The following is a 21,678-nucleotide window of genomic DNA, read 5'->3' as shown; positions in this document are numbered from 1 at the left end:
CCCCCCAACTTCCCAACCCTATTCCCTGCTGAGCATGGTTTTCTTAACCATCAAATGAAGAAACAAAAGCAGACTGTTTAAGTCAGACTACTTTACATGAAAGCCTATTCAAGGTCTAGGCTCAATGTTTTATCTTGAGTACTATTGTTTAACTGAAAACACATTTGTACACTTGCAGATGTAATGGTGTTTAGTAAAGTGCACGGATTTAAAGAGTGTTTTCTTTTAAGTGTAGCTAAAATACAGATCTGCAGAGTAAGTCGTTTGATTCCCCATGGTGCTGTTTGTAGTACCATGTAGTTTCATTTGTGTGATTTTGCAAAGTATTTGTAGAAGTATATTAACCCTTCTTCTCTAGATGCTGCACTATAATTCTTCTAAGAGTTGAAAAGTGACTTAAAAAATATTTATTAATCACTCCAAGAAAGAACTCAAGTAACTCTTAGTTTAAACAGTTGTTTCATGACTGTTTTTAGCCTGGCATAGTTATTTTGAGTGGAAATTAGTACACATGTCTGTGTGCACACTCCTAGGTCAGTTCCTGAAGTTCATAATTTAAGAATCTAACTGAACATGGTGTATTTTGTAGGGCTCTAGCTGACATGAACAATGATGGGAGGATGGATCAGTTGGAGTTTTCAATAGCTATGAAACTTATCAAATTAAAACTACAAGGTTATCAACTCCCATCTGCACTGCCTCCTGTCATGAAGCAGCCACCTATTGCTCTGCCTAGTGCACCAGGATTTGGTAAGCTCTTTATTTTCCTCCTTGCTAGCTTGTATTGTAGCACCCTAAGTTAAATTTGATTGTAGTTTTGCTGTTTCTAGAAGAAACTTTTAGGGAAAAGTACTTCTAAAATTACATGGACTCAAAACCAAATGCTGCCACATGCATGCCTATGGCTCAAAAAAAAAAATCTCAATGAGCTTTTGGCACCCAAGCATACTGAATAACATAACCTGAGGTCCTGTTTGCTTCAGGTCTTACTATGCTCCCCATATGTTGCAAACAAAAGTGTTTGCAGGGGAAAAACAATGGGTCACATAGCAGGGCTGGTGCATTCCAAAGTGGTGGAGTTTTTATTTAAACTGTTATCATTAAGGGATCTCCACCTTTGGCAAGATTAGCTATGTTTTTCTTGACTTTTTACAGGTCATGGCAGTAATGCACCCCTCTGCTTTTATTTTATGAACAGTGCTGCACTAATATTAGCTAGAACAGCTGCTGATTAATTTCTCTTGGTTAAGTACTTCCAAGGTTGCCATCATTTCAAGGAAAAGTGTAGGGAAAATGGGATGGTGAGAGGAAAATAACTAAATGAAGATGAACCTCATGTCTGACACCTCAATGTTCTGCTGTGTTCTGTAGTGAGAGGTTCTTTAACTTCCTGTTTTAGTCGTTGCTGTGACTCAAGCTGATTGGTGCCTGAGAATCACCGATGGCTTTAGGAAATGAGAATAGTGCATATGATAAACTGTGGTGTTTGATCAGTTGTTGGTTCCACAAGTTTTTCAAACAGTTTTGTTTCTGACTGTGAGAAATCAGTGAAATTGAACAGAGCAAATGCTGGCTTAAGTGAAAAAAGGCATCAGGAAGTCAAATCCCCAAGAAAACCAGTAAAATCTGTTATTTTCTTTTTTTCTTGTTCACTGTAGACTTGATCTCAGATGTTTGCACACACCCTCATTCTTCCCATTGGCACGATCGGACCTCCTTAACCTCCCTGTTATCCATGCAACTGTGCTTACACCTAAAATACCTCATTACTGTGCTTTACCCTATTAGCTTTGCACTGTTTCATCTTGACAATAGGCTGCAAGCATTTATCCTGGAGCTTGTTCTTTTCAGCTGTGGTGAAATGTAGGCTTTGGGTTCATTACTCACTGGAAGTTGACAGTGCTGCTCTTCATTTAGTTCAAGGCAAACAATTCTTTTCTTCAGCAAATGCTAATGGACTTTTTTTGGTCAGTGTTGCATCCAGTGTGATCTTATATGCATACATTATAAAGTGGTATGTTGTTCCCTCTGCATTGTTTTGTTCCCCTGCCATGCTAATGGTGCAGCGGACTGTAAGAGTTCTTTCACGGGGTGTGTGGAAGTTTCCATTTCAATTTGCTTCTTAATTCTGCATTTACTGCTGGGTTGCAGGCTGCAGTTAAATTGTTGTATCATATTAGGAGTTCTCTAAATTAGAAAAACTATCTCCTTTTTTTGCCCATAGGTATTGGGGGCATTGCCAGCATGCCATCTCTTACAACTGTTGCCCCAGTGCCAATGGCATCTATTCCAGTAGTAGGAATGTCTCCACCATTAGTATCTTCTGTTCCTGCAGCAGCAGTACCTCCCCTGGCTAATGGAGCTCCTGCTGTTATACAGCCTCTGCCTGCTTTTGCTCATCCTGGTATGCTACATACTGAGACTCTGTTTACTCTCTTGCTCTTAACAAATTATTTTGCTATTTTCTTTGGATCCAGAGAACAGTAGACATGGAATTAGCCATTCTAACTTACTTTAAAGAATGACTTTGGGTATGGACTGTACTTTGGTTTAGCCCAACCTAATTCGCTAGCAAACTTGTATAAAAGTTAAAAGAAGAAAAATGGATGTGCCATACTGTAACACTCAGTCATGTTAATCAAAATTTTAACCCTGTTATAACAGTAGTGTGATCAATCTGGCTTGCCTGTAAACTGTTACCTAGAAATTGGCCCTCTCCTATCTATTTGCAGCTATGGAAGTACTGCTATTTGTTAGGATTACTTTAAAGTACTGGACTATGTATGATTTCTAACATTTATCACAATATAATAGGATATCAACAGAGTTTGCATAAAACTACAAAAGTAAAAACACATGAGAGAAGTGCCTATATGTTTCCACCTATTTTGTTAGACACTGTTAACTTATTTTTAAAAGGGATGCCATCAGAAGAACCATAATGCTTGTATCTGATGATAGGAATTACATGAATGTTATTGGAATTCCACAGATTAAAATACTAAGACTAACAAATACATGTATTCTCCTATTTGCAGCCACATTGCCAAAGAGTTCTTCCTTTAGTAGATCTGGTCCAGGATCACAGCTAAATGCAAAACTGCAAAAGGCACAATCGTTTGATGTGGCAAGGTAAGTTGGTATGGAATGAATGTATGTGTGTATCTGGTTCCCCAGAGCTAGAAAAACTACTTTGCTTTTGTGAAGTTTTTTTCTGAAATGATATTTACTTGCAGAAATAATTTCCTGCTCAGATACTACTTCAGGACTTCACAGGATGCTGTGGTTTTGCAAGGAATGTTTCATGAGTAGTGAATCATTGAAATATAATAATTAACTATTACAGTATGTGTCGACACTATTTTCAGACTCCTGAAAACCTAATTTTTAGAAATGTAAACATAATCTGCATCGTGTAATACTGTGCTGGCTCTCCTCCTGTTAGTGTGAAAACATAACAAGTATTATTCTTTAAAATTAGCAACTCTAGGATTATTGTTAAAAGCAAAATATGTAATAGTTCTCATATTTTAAATGCATTCCACGTAACTATTTCTTATATATTCTTCAAGTTCTGCATGAAAAATTACCTAAAAGGCACTTTGATTATTTCAAGGCCTAGAAAAATGTATGGTTAGACAAAATGTATTTTACTATGCTCTGATGGTATCTAACAAAATAGAATTTCCTTAGAGGAGGTAAGATAGTAATTTCCCAAAGTCATTTTTGCCAACAGAGGCCTGAACCTCAGGTGGGATGACTTCTTTTCTGAGGTGAAATTGCATGGTTCTCTGAATGTATTTGGGCCTGAGTTGGAGCTTCCTTAGTTCAATCACTGTTACTTCAGTAACTCGGAAAAGTCTGCCAGCCATGAAGGGAGGTTTCTTTCACAGACTGCTGCTAATGCTGAGTGGTGAACTGGAGTGTGTCTTCAAGTTTTATTTTGGAGAAGTAGATAGCAAAGGAATTGATTTGCAGAATGTATGAAAAGGGAAGAAGAGCCAAGTCGACGTTTTTTGATTTTTGGTTGGTTTTTTTTTTTTCTAGCTGAGAATTAGTTTGAATTTTGAGAAGGGAATTTAGAATTCCATTTGTGGTGTTTTTATCACTCTACTGAGTCATCAGTAGTGAACTCTTGGCATTCATGGTGTTTGGCATACATGAGTCAACTGTTTTGTCCTCCAGCGTTTTTTTTTCTAAAACTACCATTTCAGTATCCATGAAAGGAGTGTTTCATTACTTAATGTGTAGTAACCTTGTCTCACATATGAAGGCACATATATATATATATGTGTAAGAGACAAAAGTAGACTTCATGTGGAAACTCCAAATCTACCAAAACTGGTGAAGGAGGAATTCACATGGATAAAACTTGAATAGTCAGCTGTTGTTTTTTTTTTTTTAAACCTTTAATCTTATTTTGATTATTTAAGATGCAGCTTGGTTTTGATTTGCTCCCATAGGAGTATTATTAAAGCACAATAGGAAATAGAAATAGAGGTATTAGCTGTTTTGAGTCTTGTCATATGAGAATAGGATATGAGGTCAATTAGTAGAGTATTCATATAATCCATCTCAGCTCAACTTTGAAAGATCTTACAATGCTGTCTGCTCAGTAGACCAAGGAAAATGGATTTAGTGGTTTTTGTTCATTCTCTTAACTGTAATTTGGTATGCTGTTAGAAATGCTTATTTAATGTGGCTGCTTTTTTTTTTTTTTCCCCTCTCCTTTTTTCAACCTTAACAAAACAGGACAAAGTTTGAATGTGCCTCAAGACAGAAAAACTGTGCTCGCTGTTTTTCAGTATAAAGACTTGTCAGCCTTCAAGCATGGGAAATTATAGTTACAAATAACAGCACTCAACCTATTATGTGAATGAATTAGAACTGGGGATATTTTATTTGTCAGTCGAGTTCCATTAAGAGAAACATTGATTGCTTTCAAGAGTAGCTTTTTCACACTTTTTTTCTATGTTTTCAGCATATTTTACATTTGTTTTCCTTAATCAGCTTATGAATTATTTGGCTAAGACAAGCAGTTAAAGACAGGGTAAAACGAGATATTACTTCTGCTGACTGTGGTAAGGCATTTCCTATTACATGTTTAGGTAAAAGCTTTTAGCTTCTCTAAACTGTTTAGGTTACTTAATTCTCTGCTAGAAAAGAAAAAAGCAAAACCCTTAGGCCTGTCATTCAACTTTACCAAAAAACATCTTCTAAGACACTGAATTATGATAAGTGTTTTCAAACAAGAAGTCAAATCTGTTGTCGTTTCAGCAATAGAAGGGAATGTCTGTGAAAAGAACTATTTCAGGCATAAAACTATCTCTGTGCAGCACTTAATCCTGTTGTATTTGTTAACTTCATGTGATTAAATTTAAAATTATATTCTCCCCCCTTACCCTTTTTCTAATTCTAGTGTGCCTCCTGTGGCAGAGTGGGCTGTACCTCAGTCATCAAGACTGAAGTACAGACAGCTGTTCAATAGCCATGATAAAACAATGAGTGGACACTTAACAGGTACGGAAGAAGTTTTTGCTGTCTCCTCTTTTTTGAACTGTAAAAGGCCAATTATAATAACATTTAGAATTCAGATAGTAAGAGACTCTCATCTCTCTATTGCCACTGTTAATATTTTTCTGTTCAAATCTTCCAACTGCTTAATGATCTTGTTTAGAAGGAAATATTCATCACAGCTGGGATCATTTTTCCTTTTTTCTGCACCCTAAGTTGGCAGTGGGAAATGATTCTTGGAAATGGTACAATAGGTTATGTGAAAACTTGTGGAGCCCTTTACAGTGTTCAGTTCCTCCACTGATGAGGGTGCCTATCCAATTTCAGAAAGAAACTACAGTGGTACTCTGGCTTAGTTTTACTACTTCTGGGAGCATCTCTTTGCCTTTCATAGCCTAGTTCATGCTGTTAACATCTCTTCGGTGCTACCTATGCAGAACTAAGCTATGCTTGTGCAGTAGCTACTTGGTAATATAGGAAAAGGAGAAAGTTGTTTATTTATTTATTTGTTAATCCTTGTTTCACTTTTTTTAGGTCCACAAGCAAGAACTATTCTTATGCAGTCAAGTTTACCACAGGCTCAGCTGGCTACAATATGGTAAAAATAAATCAATTTCCATCAAACTGGAAACTGTATTTAAACCTCTATACTGTATACTGTGGGTGTTTTCTCCCTTTTCAGCCTCCCTCCGCTAATAAATCATTAAATTTTGCTCTTTTTAATGTATAACTTTATAAAAAAACCCTGCACTGCTATGCTTTATATTAATATTACTTCACAAAAGTAAAAGATCATCTTTTATACTATGCACATAGATGTTTCATAAGTTGGGTTTCGATTATGGAGTTTTTAGGCAGACCAGATGTTCAGCCTCCTATGTCTTCGACATCCCTGGCCATATGTGAGACAGAACCAGTGAAATTTATACATTTGCACAGGTAGCACAAAAGGAAGCTTAATCCAGAACCATACTTTCTTTGGGGCTCATTTGCCTTTTATGTGAGTTTCTAAGGGCTTATTTTGACAGGGGGGTTGGACTAGATGGTCTTCAAAGGTCCCTCCCAACCCTTACAATTCCGTGATTCTGTGATTTCCAAGGGGCTGGAGTTACATATATTTAAAATAATGTTTTCTTTCCTTTCAGTTTCTTGTTTGCTGAAGTTTGTTGAAGTTTTGTAATGTGGAAAATTATTTCTGATGAACTTACATAGTTCATTGTCAACTCACTAACCCAAGTGACTGTTGTGTGAGGATGTCAACTGTGTTGTCACTCTAATGTGGCAGTTCCAGTTGTACTTGCTTTCTTTGCAAAGCACTGATGTTTTTATTACATCTTAAAAAGCCCTCTCTCCTCCTCCTGTTTCCTAACAAAGCTAGTGTAAGGAAAAAAAAATATCAACCCAGTCATCCAACAGATGATTAACCAGAAAATACTCGGCTTGTTGCCAGCATTTAAGTAGGTTGTGTGGGCAGGGAAATGACATCAACATACTCCAGGAGTTCTAAACGTAACTCTTTTAATTTTTGACATGCAAAACTGCCAAGCCTGTTGAGATAAGGAATGGATTTTACAGCTTTTGTTCTTCTAAGTATTACTCCCTTTCCCGATGCTTATCTGTGGCAGTGGAACCGCTGTTGCTCTTCTCTGGGGCAAGATTTGGATTCGTTGACTCTCAGACACACAAAGTGAAGTATTGATACGCAGCCTGTCAGCTTTTCTGTAGCAGCTGTTTTGGTATTTCACTAACAAAGATGTGGACCAGACTGTTAAGATAGTGGATCAATTATATCTAGGCATGCTAGATTTTCAATCTACTGGCTTGTTCTTGTACTGTAGCCTGAGGACTTCAGTAACAGAAGTAACAGATTAAATGAGGCTATAATTGTCTTCCAAATTTAAATCCCATAAACAAGGTCCTTTCAAAAGAACGTATCACTTGCCTTTGATTTTCATAGTATCATGGGAAAATTTTCCTGCATGATTAGAGAAACAAAACTGATGTTTAGGTTATTAAATTTTGTCCAATACCACCTTAATGTGAGTAAAAGCATTTTGTACATGTGTTGGAGCACTGGTTTTTGGCCATCCAGGGATGTTACTCCATAACTTTTAATATGTGCATAATGCTAAAATGTTTTAGTGCTTGTCAGGACTAGAATGTTAATGACTTTGATTTTAATGCAAATGTGTTCTCTGGAATGTGAGATAGGAGCCTCCAGGGAAGAAGGAGGCCAAACCAAAAAGTCTTACTGATCATCTGAGCTGATTCTTTTCTAAATGATACTGTGTAGTGAATGTTCACAAGATATTCAAGAAAACTCCATTGATTAACATTACTTATATAGCATATAGTACAGGCAGCACTCAAAGAGCAAGTGAAGTAGAAGCCATGGCTATAAGGATAGTTTCAAGGCAGACATGCATGAGAAATGTGGGAAATAGTGAAGCGTTTGGGTTTTGCTTTTTAGTTGTTTTGAAGAGACATCGTAGTGTGAAAAAAAAGTGAAAAATTGAATTAATTTGGAACTGAATATGTTAAAACTATGCTTTTTAACAATGATTTTTGATATTTAAGAATTTACTTACTTTGTACCTTCCCTTTAAAAAGGAATCTTTCTGATATCGATCAAGATGGAAAACTTACAGCTGAAGAGTTTATTCTGGCTATGCACTTAATTGATGTAGCTATGTCTGGTCAGCCGCTGCCACCTGTACTGCCTCCAGAGTATATTCCACCTTCATTTAGGTAACTAGTTATAATTCTGGAGTCTCGGTCCTAAATTTTTATTTCATTTGGGAAAGCTGTCCTGTGACTGTAAACGCGAGAGATTGAAGAGTAACCCCTCTCCTTTTTGTACTGCATGGCACAGAGTGCCTTCTCATTGGGAAATGCCTATCTAGCTTTTTGATTTTATTACAAGTACTGGATGCTGGAAGCAGCAAAAATTCCTTGTAAGAATACGGGTTTGGTCAATGGTTTATACTAGCCTATCTTCCAAAATTTACTCAGTCTGGCCATATAAATTTCAAGTGTTCAAGTTTATACTTCTGTAGAGAAAATGGGATGTAGTGAAATTCAAAATATGCTATGAATTTACGCTGAAGCAAATTCAGACGTCTTTTGATAGAGTTGTATCTGTGAATGGTGGTGAGTCATTACTTCTGTTTCTCTATTTCACTTTTTTTGTTGAGAAATGGGTGGGAAGATAGTAACAGCCATAGAAAGAAATGTTTGCATACAATCATAGCTGCATGTTCTTTAAGTATCATCCTGAAGATCACCATTTTTCTGTTTATTCCATGGGGGGGATCTTGTTTTTAGCTTGACTATAGTGAGCTCTTCCTCTGTCTTTGCAACGTTTGCTATAGTTTAAGTTGGTGTTTCCTCAGCCTCAGGCTGGTCACAAGTACGAGATCTTGAGGAAAAGGTTGAACACATCTGTTGTGTGGTGCTGTGAACTTTGAACTAGGTTTCTTAGGTCACCAGTCTGTGCTGTTGGGACTCTGGAGGACACTGTTATCTTAATGGCAATGGCTGAGTAAAATCCTCTGGGGAACAATAAATATCATTAAACATTACATTATTGCATTTTATTTATCATTTCATCATTAAATCATAAATAAACTTGGCAGGCATAGGTTCTTCCAAGCAACTTGAAATTCTCATTTTATTGACAGAAGAGTACGCTCTGGTAGTGGCATATCTGCTGTAAGCTCAGTATCTGTAGACCAAAGGTTACCAGAAGAACCAGCATTAGAAGAAGAGCAGCAGCAACTGGAAAAGAAACTACCAGGTGAGCAAGCAAAAATAGACCTACATTATGTGCTGTTATCAGAAAGTTGTCATCAATAGGTTATGTGCTGATATATAAGGGCTATAAAGGCTGATTAGCCTAATTCTAATAAAGGGTTATAAAGGCTGACTAAGAAATGTTTTCTTTCCAGATCTGTTTGTGACATGTCAAAGCCGTAACCAAGACATTTCCTGACTGTTCTATGATCCTTTGTGTTAGTGACAGTGGAGATATGAACGACATTCATGCTGCTTATCTTATGCATAGAGACAGCACTTTTCAGCCCTACTGCAGAACTGCAATGAAAATTTTTTAGTACCTTAATCTTCTGATTAGGTGTAGTTTGCCTTATGTACTCTTTAAAAGATGACAATATACATACAGAGGCCTGTTTCATTGCGGTGTGTGTAACAATATGGTTTTTATACAAGATTTAGTAGCTTTGCTTTTGGGAAAATAAATTTTAAAAAGGAAGAAAAGGAGAGGGGAAAAAGGGTAGAAAGCCTCCTAGATACTAAAAGGCTAAACATTAGGAAACATCTTAGCACTTCTCATCATCCCTCACTCTTCTTTGTACTTTCTTTACTTTTGCTCTGTTTTATTCTAAGATGACCAGAGTGTCACAGTTGAAGATGTAGCAACACGACAGATTTATACAGTGCCATAATAATGCTTTTCTGTTTTAATCTAAATTATTTTTCAATTTTTTTTAGTTGATTCCTAGCACTGTATTGCCTCTTTGATCCCAGCTCAGATGTTTTAGAAGGCTTTCTGCAGAAATGCTAACATCCTTCCACAAATCTATTAACCATTTTAGAGCTCATGACTATGTGTGTTTAGTTAGGATTATTTTTATTCCCCATGTATGCTACTCTGTATTCATTAAAATTTGAATTTCCTCTCCTCCTTCATTGCCAGATCACTCAGTTTTGTGAGAAGGATTCTTCTAAAGTTCTTTACAGTCGGGTTTTTATTTTAATACCATGACTATCTGGCATCATCTCCAGAAGCTGTCTTGTTACTTTTCAATCTCTTCCAGATCATTGTTGCACACTGAACAATTGCTAGTAGAGATCTTTGAAGGAAGCTACTGAGAATCTTTCTGTCATTGTGAAAGTTGGTAATTTATTTCACCCCGTAATTCTAATCTTTTAACTGTTTGTTAGGGCCCAAGGATCTTCTGTCTTTTTCCATACCAGGCTAGTTCAGGGAATTTACATGTGAGCAATTCAGATAAAACTCTTGTCTTATATTTTATAACTACTGCTGTTGACAGTCAGCTGGGTAATTTCTGGCTGTAGGAGGATGAAGGGAGAGAGCGGGCACTGCTGAAACAGAGCTTACTGAGGTCTCACAATTAAATATTTGGTCACAGGTGAGATATGACTCTCCTGTATTGGCTCTTTGAGGCCCAAGTCTTGTGTCTCTGGCATCAGAGGAATTTGGTATTCAGTCTGTAGTGTCAAGAAAAGTCAACCACTGCCTTGGCTTAGTTTCTTAATTAGACTTTGAAAACATGGAAGTATTCTTCTGTTGATCTTCTTTTTCAGCTTGCTTATTGATTCAATTAGGTCTATTAGACTTCAGAGGCACCTCTTTTTTGCATTGGTTCTTCAATGGTATCACAGTTAGTCATCTATAATAAATGTATAATAACTAATTCTCTGTCTATTGTAGCCTCTGCTGCTTTGCCCAGCGTGGGAGTAGACTGACTTGTCTGTAGTTTTCAGGATCATTGTACTGTCTTTAAGAAAAGACTGGTGTTGCACTTGTCATCTTCTAGTCTTACAGCACTGATGTTGATTAAAGGATAGATTGCACAGCACAGGTAGTAGTTCATTAATTTTGTATTTGAACTATGGATTAGCATTGTCTGGGTTTGGCAGACTGTTACTCTTCTTATTTTTTTTTTTGTTTTAAAGCAGTTTCTGCTCTCAGTTAAAGATGAACTAGAGTGTATAAGCCTCTTACATTATTTGATGTATAGCTTTTCAGTTGTAAAGATCACTTATAATAGTGGATGTTGTCTTGCTTCCTTGGCTTCACTAAATCTGTCTAGATGTTGGGTTTTTTCTCTTTTGAGACATTTGAAAGAGTTTTTATTTGTTGGCTTTTATAATGTATTCAAAGCTTTCCCTTAATCATAGTAACACAAGCCAGTAACTACTTATTTAATTTGCTAGAAGTTGTTCTCTTCTATTTATATACTTTGGATATGCTTTGTTTTGATATCTCTGGTAGCTACCTTGATTTTGCTGAGTAACCATACTAGCTTGTTGGGCAGCACTTTAAAACCTGGTGTTTATTATTAGTCATATGTGTTTTCTGAGCCTCGAACATGGTATCTCAACGTCCATGCTACTTGCAAGTGTTTTGCCCTTCTACCTATTCCTTTTAACTGTCTTTCTTGACACACTTTTTTTATCCCCTTTTTGCTTGGTTTTCTGAATCGGTGGGAGTTAATAATCACCTTCTTGGTTTGTCAGTCTGTATCTTAATATTCTTTGAACCTAGTGGCTAATTTTAAACAAACTTGACAGGCATCAAAGTGGTTAAATTCTTTCAAGTTTTATGAAAAAAGGTGACTTGCAATAGGAAAAGGGGCCAAACTTAGACAAGAATGCCACTGGTTCAGCAGGTGTTGGGCCAGCGTGTCAAACAGTGCATACATACTTTGAAGTAAATATTTGCTATCTTTTGACTTGCATGCCAAAAATGTACATGTTGGGCACGTGGGGAGAGAAATATAGAATATGGGATATGGGAATGGGACAACTGGGGTATGAAAAGAAGCAGAAAGTAAAGTGGAAAGAACAACTTGGAAGAACTGTGAGGGAGGGGCCAAGGAATGTCGAACAGGGGAAGGACAATCCCTGATATTGCAGAAGAATGTCAGGGAACCTGTGCTGGAACTGAGGTCATTCTTCTAGGACAGTACGTGATAAGGATACAAATCTGCAGGAATCCAGTCTTCCTGAGTTCAGCTACTCAAGAACTTAAGCAAGCCATTTCTTTTCCTGACAGTAATGAGTAATCTTATGAGAATACCAAGTTTAAATACGTTCTGGTCATTTGCATAATGACTTTTTGATGGTATCAGCAGCTGAATTCTTTGCCTTGTAGTAATTGAAGTGTTGGTTCTTGTACTGCTGCTATTATCAAATGTATAGAGGAACTCCAGATTCTGTGTCCTCAAAGAGGATTAACTGCTGCATGGTTTGCCTAATTTATACCCACTTTTTGGGCTTTGTGGAGAAACCTAGAAGCCTGAGGAATGGGAACTGAAGTTCACACCTTGGTTTCCTAAGGATGTGGGTTTAAGGAGATCTACAATATAAATGCTAATGATAAAATCTAGATTTACCTGTAAAGCTATATTACCAGTAGTTGAGAGCTGCATCTAGTACTGTGGGAATGTTGTTTCACTTTGATTCAGCATATATGGATATTTTTTTTTTAAGTCAGTAGCAGAGTTTAATTCTTCTTTGCCCCATGTTTTCCACACGTTAAAGTTACATTTGAAGATAAAAAACGGGAGAACTTTGAACGTGGCAATCTAGAACTTGAAAAACGGAGGCAGGCTCTCCTGGAACAGCAACGCAAAGAACAAGAGCGTCTGGCACAGCTGGAACGGGCAGAGCAGGAGAGGAAAGAACGTGAGCGGCAGGAACAAGAGCGTAAAAGACAACTGGAGCTAGAGAAACAGTTGGAAAAACAACGTGAGTTGGAACGGCAAAGAGAAGAGGAAAGGAGGAAAGAAATAGAAAGAAGAGAGGTAACTAAATGGATAAAAGAAACGTGTTATGTCACTGGCAGCTGTGTTTGATTAGAACAAAATGTAATGTGTACACTAAGTATTTTGCCATCGTATTTAGTAAGCAAGCATTAAAAGAATGAACTTAAATTTCTGAGTTTTTGAAGGTAAGGAAAGGGTCGGCTTTCTCTTTATTTTTCATGTGAAATTAATGGATGAGACATTGAGACCTAGGACAATGTGCTCCTAACCTCTGACTTCTTTAAAAATAATTATTATTTTCTTTGCTATAAAGAGATGCTTGAACGAATGAAGGAAAATTTAAGGGCATTGGTGGCATTCATTATTTTCCTGTGATGAGTTACTTTGTTAAAGAAAACTCATACTGGTTAACTTAAAAAACTATTATTTTCTCACATTGCCAAATAAAGATGCATTTAGTGCAGTAACATTTGACTATTCTTTGCAAAGCTGCAGAATGTGTAATGTTGGATGTTGGAAAGAGATTTGATGCTATCCTAGAGAGTTTTTGAAGTCTTAATATGAAACAACTTTTTAAATAAGAAAATAGGATCTTGGGAAACTAATTAAAATGGAGTGATACTCTGTTTAGTCACCTATCTGCAGTACAGGGAAGCCCCATTTCACCAGTGCTTTCAAGTTTGTATTTAAACAATTGAGAAATTTATGTGCTTAAATGGAGGCACGTATTTAGTCCACAGTTTAGCAGTGTGTTTATATTAATGTTTTAATTGCACATTAGAATATGAATATCACCAATTAGAATAGGTTCTCAAAATAGATCTTTCATATTTTTAATTTTTTTTTTAATGCTACAGGCTGCAAAACGGGAACTAGAAAGGCAACGGCAACTTGAGTGGGAGCGTAATCGTCGACAAGAGCTACTAAATCAAAGAAACAAAGAACAAGAGGACATAGTTGTTCTGAAGGCAAAGAAGAAGACATTAGAATTTGAGCTGGAAGCTCTAGTAAGTGATTATATTGTAGATAAAACACACAAGCACAGAAGTGACTGTGATATGGCCATGCTTATTTTCTCTAGTTTCAGCGTTTAAATATGGAGTAAAATTACTTTTTAGATCCTGACTTGCATGACAAACCATTCTGGTAAAAAAAGAGAGATATTTTTCTTTTTTTTTTCTTTTTTTCTAAAGAACGATAAAAAAAATCAGTTGGAGGGAAAGCTTCAGGATATCAGATGTCGGCTGTCTACCCAAAGACAAGAAATTGAAAGTACAAATAAATCTAGAGAACTGAGAATTGCAGAAATCACCCATTTGCAACAGCAGCTACAGGTGAGAAAACATTCTCTAATTTCATTCTTACGCCTGCATTTTGACCTTCTTAACCGTATCAATATCCCAAGCAAACTTGCTACAATATATGCTATCTTGTTCCTTGTACATAAGTATTTGGTGTAGATAGATTACCATTCTTTTAAATAAATGTTCTTCAGATATGTCTGGGAGTTGCTTCCTACGCTTGAAGGTGTGTCTGTGACTGTCACTTCAACCTCATGGAATCCTGTTGTGGGAAGCAGTAAATAAATTGTTTGGCTGAAGCTTTTAAAGGGTTTGGGAGGATGAAGAGAAAAATTTTACAGCATCTGTTTTTGTTGGCAGTGATTGCTATTTGCATGCTAAAAGAAAGAATTGACTTCAGTGAAGTGGCTTGATGATGTTTTTTTTTAATTAGAAAATAATGAGCTTTCAAAATTGATGTTACAAGTTAAACCCATTAGTTGACAATGGTCTGTCTCTCGCGTTCATCTCTTCTGTATCTAAAATTGTCTGTCAAATTAAGGATGGAATTGAGTAGATATCTGCTTTTAGTGAAAGAATATTCTTGGCAATTTGTAAAGATAAGTTGTAGTATTTGATGTAGGGATTTTTCTTTTTATTAAATATTATATATTGCTTGAAATTAATTCTTGGCCAGTAATGGGGGCGCTCGGTGCTTTTCCACCACCAGAAAGAGAATTTCACTCTTATCTTTTGAGGGCTTAGGTCTTAAACCTGTCTTAAAACCTAATCCTACTGTTCCATTTCAACTTTCTAAGTGTAATTAATATAGTACATTCATTTCAACAAAACCAGAATTGAAAGCTTAGTTTTTTTTGGTTTATGTATGAGTATTTTTTGACACTTTTTTTTTTTGTTCTTAAATGAACTTACTTTTCTATTGAAATTTTGTGTACACCATTACACCTTTCACAAGGCATCTTTTTTTTGGCAACAGGTTGTTATAAAGAGTATATTTTAGGGTCCACCTAGGTACCCTAGGTACCACCTTCCTAACATTTACTTTATGCTACTTATTAGCCAATTGCAATGGTCAAAAAGTAGATTGCCTTTTAGTTTTTTTGCCTTCAACATTTTGACACCAATCTGAAACTATTGGAACATCTGGTGAAGTAAAATGAATTTTGCACAGTTGTCTACGTTTTACTCATTTTGGAATCCCTGCTATATTTGTAGTGATTTAACTGTCTCGTTACTAGATGGTATGTATCCAGCAGTTTGGTTAATGCCTATTTACTTTCTAAATTGGTTTGTTCACAATGACTGTAAGAGCACTTCTGTAATGAAAATCATGCTTGCCTTTCTTGGCAGGTGTTTTGTTGGATTTTTGGTTTTGAGGTGGTCTGTGGTTTTTTTTAGGTTGACAGCAATAGCTTTGGCTTCATGGTACTATCTTCTCTCAGGTGATCACTGATCTCAACCACTATTATTTCAGTATGTGTCGCTTGAGGGGTTTAACACAATTGTGATCCCAGAAAGAAGTGTCACTAGTTAGTAGAGAAGGCCAGATTTCATCTAGGGAGAACCTAAAAAAGCGGATAGCTTTTTCCTGAAAAAAGATGAGTTTCTTAAATATCCTCTAAATTTTACTGTCTAAGTTGTAGAGGAAAACTAAAACAGTAAGTGACTTTTTTAAAAGGAGATTTTGATCCTCTAAACTCTCCAATAGATTAAAAAGTCAATATTGTCAGTTGTCTTTGTAGGATGATATATCTTCACTTGGAAGTATTTTAGGTTAATACACCTGACACTTGCTATGGAAAGATGAGTTAATTCAATGGAGTAATTATTCATCAACCTATTAATTAGTTTCAGGATGGAGTTTGATTAAACTCGTGGAAGAAATTGTGTAACAATTAATCCTGGGTGATGAAAATTTGTGCTAGTTACATGAATCTGTGGTATCTGGTAGAGTGGTATTTCCAAGGACATTTGGAAGGATCCCACCTTCCAAACACCTAAACTGTGTTTGAATTACATTTATACTCTCTGCAGGGCCTCTGCCTGTTATCTGCAGGAATTATTTGCCTCCTTGATGAACACTTTGGCTCCCAAGTAACTTGGCTTTACTCTGAAGCATTGGAAGCAGAGTATGTGGCAGAGACTTAAGATGTATAGTGGTATCTCAGTTTCAGGAAACAGAACTTGACCCTCATGATCCCTTGGCATTCTCTGTCCTTAAGTACTCTCCAATCTTAATACACAGAATAGTTTGAGTAGTAAAGAGTTTAGAAATTAAAAATCTGGCCTTTAAAAATTAACAACTACAGTTAGTATCATATTACACCCTGAAATATTGCCCTGTGTTAGCTTTTGTGCCTGAAGAATGATAATTTTTCTGTAAATCCTGTTTCGTTTTTGGTATCCATTCAGCTATTTGGCTTATCTAAATGGTTTTTGAATTGGAGTGATGCAATTTTGTTATCCTTGTGTCTTGCAAGGTGGTTTCCTTTTCTTTTTCTCTTGAGGTTTATCCATCAATACATTTAGTCTACTAGATACCACCTTTCTTGGATTATACTACTTGGAAAACTTAATTTCCATGATGCCTGTGTGGTATACTAATTTAATATTACTTTTTACGTTTTTCATCCCAAACTGTGGCACGGGGGCGTGCAGGTATTTGGGTGAGAGGGTGTGGTGGAAGAGAAAGTACGAACACAAAGGACAGTGTTTTGCATGTAGCTTAAGAATATTGTGATGATGGTTGTTGGGAAGGTGGCAGGCCCTCTTACACAGGTGATTTGGAAAATGCTCCCTTATATATTGCTATGGTTCTAGGTAGGAAATAATAGTCCCATGATAGGAGTATCTGACCTTCATGGTATTCTTGAAGGAAGGAAAAAGATCTGCTGATGTCATAGGCAATGCAGCTGAATAATGAGGGACACATGTAACTCCTAACAGTCAAATACATAGTTTATCTTAATTTTGATACTTTGTGAATTTATCCTTGACTCTGCTATGCTGTCTAAATATGTTTTCTGGAACATAAAGGGATTACAGTAGTCTGCATTCATTGCATAACCATAAAATCTGAGCTGTACACTACAGGTGCCAAATCAAAGACTGCCATGAGTAAAGTGGGACAACTACAGAGTCATGTCAGTATGGTCAGCCTTGTGTTCTTGTAAGAAAAACTAAAAACTTTTAATGGGACTCATTCTGGTATTAAGCGATTAGGTGACATTCATTCTTAGGATCGCGTTATGTAATTTGCAATCCTAAATGACAAATTGAAATTGTCATATGGTTGGTTCCTCAAAAGCCTGCAATTCAAGACAACTGCTGAAATAAATTACTTAGCTTATGTGAAGGATGGGATGTTGACACCCTGGTGGCTTTCATAAAATAAGCTGTTTCACCTCATGCTCCTATAATACATTTTGACAACTTGAAGTTGGAGGTCAAGGCTTCTGAAAGGTGTATGAAGAAGCACTTCATCCTCCAGAATGAGCAAGGATTATATACGAAAAATATATATATATATATATGACCTACCGAAGGAGGAATTTCTCACCTGCAGGGTGTCCTGTAATATAGCAGCATGGAATCGTATGACTGTGTGTTGAAACTGAGAGAGATCATAATCTTCTTTTGAGAATGCTAAATTGAGAGATCTGGGACTCAAGTATTCTCCCCTAACAGAGTTTGTATGGCATAGCTTTTGGCTGTAATACATTCCTTTAAAGTGAAAGCCTTTATTTTCTCTTCTTTAATAAATTGTAAATATTTGTCCTTCTATTCCTGATCAAAGTTAATATTAATTTGTTAAAATGAGAATTAAATTGTTAGTAAGTGCTTGTTCTAACATTTCCTGGAATCTGTCCTTGTCTTTTTCCCCTGAATTTCAAGTAATTCCAAGCCAAGCTAGGTATTTAATGAGAATCACTTCTCAAGTAATATGTTTAAATTGCATATGCTCGCTTTTTTTGAGTGGTAGTACCACACAGATAGTGCTTGGATAATAGCAATTACACATAATTTAGTGAGAGAAAAAGTAAAGAGCCATTTTAGAAGAAATGAAAATGAGAGGTCTTACAGCTAAAGTCATCACTCTCTCTTCTCTTTGTCTGTTTATCCTGTTTTCTCTTGTCTTGTTATCCCCTATACAGGAATCTCAGCAGATGCTTGGAAGGTTGATTCCAGAAAAGCAATTGCTTAATGATCAGCTAAAGCAAGTTCAACAGAACAGTTTGCACAGTAAGTGTATTTTTGTACATGGCTACGTTTGTATAAGGTATGATGCTGCATTGCACAGTGTACTCTGTAATCTCTTTTTTTGTGTTGCAAGATGCATGTTGAAAAATGTTGCTTTCCGTGACCTAAAATACTCCATGTAAGGAAATACTTATTTGACAATATGTTTAAAAACAGGAGATTCTCTTCTTACAATCAAACGAGCCTTAGAAGCCAAGGAACTAGCACGTCAGCAGCTTCGAGACCAGCTAGATGAAGTAGAAAAAGAAACCAGATCTAAACTTCAGGAAATTGATATTTTCAATAATCAACTGAAGGTAATCCTAGACTTTATAACCCCTTCTACTAAATGTTCAGTTAATTATTTTCTTAAAAATATTGAACTAGAGTGATTGATTTAGAATGTCGGTTTTAGGAACATTCTCAAATCTATTGTTTTGGTTTGGTTTTTTGGTTTGTTTTTTTTTTTAAGAAAATACTACTTAGCATTCAAACTCAGAGTTTGAATCAACTTAATCTGCAGATCTATTTAAGAATAAATTTGAGCTCTGATTCCAGATCTGTGGTTGAAAATATGAAATTGCCAATTTCGGTCCTACTGCATCAAAGTGGCATAAGACTGCAGTAGGTCAGCAAATCTGCTGGAATCGGTACTTCAAATTGAAATCTTTAGTAAGAGACTTGATTTTCTACTGACATGCAGAATTTTCATCTGCTGTTTGTAAGCTTATACTTGTTCCTGAATGTAGTTGTGTGTTGTTTGTGGTTTCATGCTTTATTGATCAGTCTTTTGTTAAAACTGTGTGATTTTTGTTTATTTCTGCACAAAAAAATGATAGAAATTGCAGAAGGTCAGTAGAGGAAGTACTCTTCAGAGAGAAGTTATAAATCAGTCTCTTGTTACAAACTTTTAATAGTGTTCATTTTTTCACCTTTTCATAAAATATTCTTATGTTAAAGTAATTTGTCTGCTAATTTAACTGGCATTTTCTCCTGGAAGCTGAATAGAAAAATATATGATTTCCTGCACGGTCTAATAAATTGTGCTTACAAGTATTTAGAAGGAAAAATACTATAATAGATACACTATTGTTTTTGTAGTTGTTTTGAAATTAGATCAGCTATGATTACATCACATGCTTTAGGATGGAAGACGTGTTTGAAGTTAAGCAACAAATAGCTTGTTATATTATTAAAGTTTTTAATAGTTATAGGAAAAATTAAAAGCTGTATACCATACCACTACTGGTTTCAATGCCGCCAGTTCCAAAATGACATTCCCTATCTTAGGCAGGGAGGTAGGAAGAGGAGAATGTCTGCAGAGTTATGAGAAGCAAGACAAAATGCACACAACTTATTTTAAAAGAAAACAGAATGGTTTTCATATACCACTTACATATATATATATTTTTTTTTTATTTATTTTTTTTTGGACATATCTTAATATGTTATGCTTTTAGGGTGATTTTTTTTTTTTAAATTGAGTCCTTTTGAAGTGTTTTGCTGATAGATATGACCAAAGGATATTAATTCTAAAATTAGTGTCAGCATTTGGTTTGATCATAAGTGACCTAAACAGTTTATAAATGGGCAGAGGGCTGAATAATCTTAGTACTGTAATAGTAGCTAAAAAAAACCAAACCAACCAACCAAAATTCAGTACTCTAGATACTGAAAGGCTTGACCTAACAAATAGCAAGCTAATGATAATTAAAAATTGAAGATGCATATTAAACAAAGACATTGATTTATCAGGATACCTGCCATCTATCAAAGAATACCTTGAATAATTGTAAACTAATTTGCAGTTTAATTGGAAAATTGATTTCTCTGTTCAAATCTTAGTATTTAGAGTTATCACTTTAAATGCTGAAAATTATTTTAAAATGTAGACAATTCTTTGGGAAGACTTCAGCAAGCTTCCTCTGGCTTGAGGATATTGCGTTCTTTATTCCATAATGTGCAGAAGCAGTGCTTATTAGGAAGACCACTTTTTGATGCTGCCTGTTGCTATTTTTGCCTCGCAGCAGCAGCTTGCTTTGCTTTCTTGGAAGAGATGAGTTTAGGAGGGGCAGTTGTACTATTGAAAGGGAAAGGTAGGAGTTTAATTCAGAGAGATTTATGTCTTCTTTTTGTAGTTTCGTTAGATGTGCAAGATGTATTTTGGGGGGGGCTGAGTGATTTTATTACTAGATTCAAATATCTACAAAGGCATATATACCTTTTTGTGGGCTCAGCATGGAATAGTTGTATTAATCACAGTGCCAGAGAAATCACATAGGTGACACTGTGATTTAATGGCTGCTGGTCTTGTGGAGAGAACTCTGAGAATGCCTTGCATATGAGACTTCACGCACAGAGCTTGTGTGAAATCTTTTCTGAGACTTATGGTTTTACTAGAGTTTGTGTGAAGTGGAAGTTTTGTTCTTAAACCAAAGCAGAACACACCTGTATCTTAGGTAATATTCCTCACAACAAAGTAGTTTAGGAACTTGAATAATTCTCCGATACTTTTACCTAAACAATCAAAAATATCTTGACAACTTTTAGGAAATGCCACTGGGAAGATAATGGTTATGTTTGAAATAGGTAGAAAATGGCTTATAAGTAATTGCCAAATTAATAGCTTCTCCAATTAACAGAATAATTTTTGTTTATTTATTAGTAACTGGGTGCATAAATACAGGAGGCTCGTTTGGTGCTACAGTGCCTTGCAATTTGTGTAATTATCAGTCAACTGTGTAATGCTCACATTTAAATGTAAACCTTTTAAAATAATGTGTCAAAAATTCCACCCCATCAGAGCTCTAAATATAATAAAGGCTTTTTATCTTGTAAATGAAGGGAAAATATGTAAAAATGGGAAATACAGAAGTGTTTATTTTTAAAATGTATTCTTATTAAATAAATACATTTAAAGCTTCATTTTTAATCAAGGCTGTTTCTAAATTCTCTGTTTAAAACTGATACACATTTATTTTGATGATCTGCTCTTTGTGCTTCCTTATTCTGAGAGGTGCACGTTTGATGGGGAGGCTGTTAGGACGGCAGCACTGGAATTGACACTGTCTTGTGCAGCTTGTGTTCTCTGA

The 21,678-nt window shown here is 35.9% G+C and overlaps 1 protein-coding gene across 5 annotated transcripts in view; it reads left to right on the top strand.

The window, feature by feature from the left end:
- The window catches only part of ITSN1 (intersectin 1), a 143,802-nt gene that overhangs the window by 46,126 nt on the left and 75,998 nt on the right, over nt 1-21,678 (top strand). For 4 of the 5 annotated variants that reach the window (XM_014938096.1, XM_014938097.1, XM_014938095.1 and 1 more), the window contains exons 5-16: nt 590-750; nt 2,225-2,404; nt 3,039-3,132; nt 5,420-5,520; nt 6,049-6,112; nt 8,125-8,262; nt 9,195-9,310; nt 12,823-13,085; nt 13,904-14,053; nt 14,240-14,380; nt 18,502-18,589; nt 18,764-18,903. In XM_014938096.1, coding sequence (XP_014793582.1) covers nt 590-750; nt 2,225-2,404; nt 3,039-3,132; nt 5,420-5,520; nt 6,049-6,112; nt 8,125-8,262; nt 9,195-9,310; nt 12,823-13,085; nt 13,904-14,053; nt 14,240-14,380; nt 18,502-18,589; nt 18,764-18,903 — 1,636 coding nt within the window. The remainder of the gene's footprint in view (nt 1-589; nt 751-2,224; nt 2,405-3,038; nt 3,133-5,419; nt 5,521-6,048; nt 6,113-8,124; nt 8,263-9,194; nt 9,311-12,822; nt 13,086-13,903; nt 14,054-14,239; nt 14,381-18,501; nt 18,590-18,763; nt 18,904-21,678) is intronic. The other variant, XM_014938098.1, reaches the window with a different exon arrangement.

The sequence above is a fragment of the Calidris pugnax genome, unplaced genomic scaffold (genome assembly GCF_001431845.1).
Source record: "Calidris pugnax isolate Ruff unplaced genomic scaffold, ASM143184v1 scaffold25, whole genome shotgun sequence".
Taxonomy (NCBI): domain Eukaryota; kingdom Metazoa; phylum Chordata; class Aves; order Charadriiformes; family Scolopacidae; genus Calidris; species Calidris pugnax.
The sequence above is the reverse complement of the archived record's forward strand: the minus strand, read 5'-3'. Positions and strand labels throughout refer to the sequence as shown.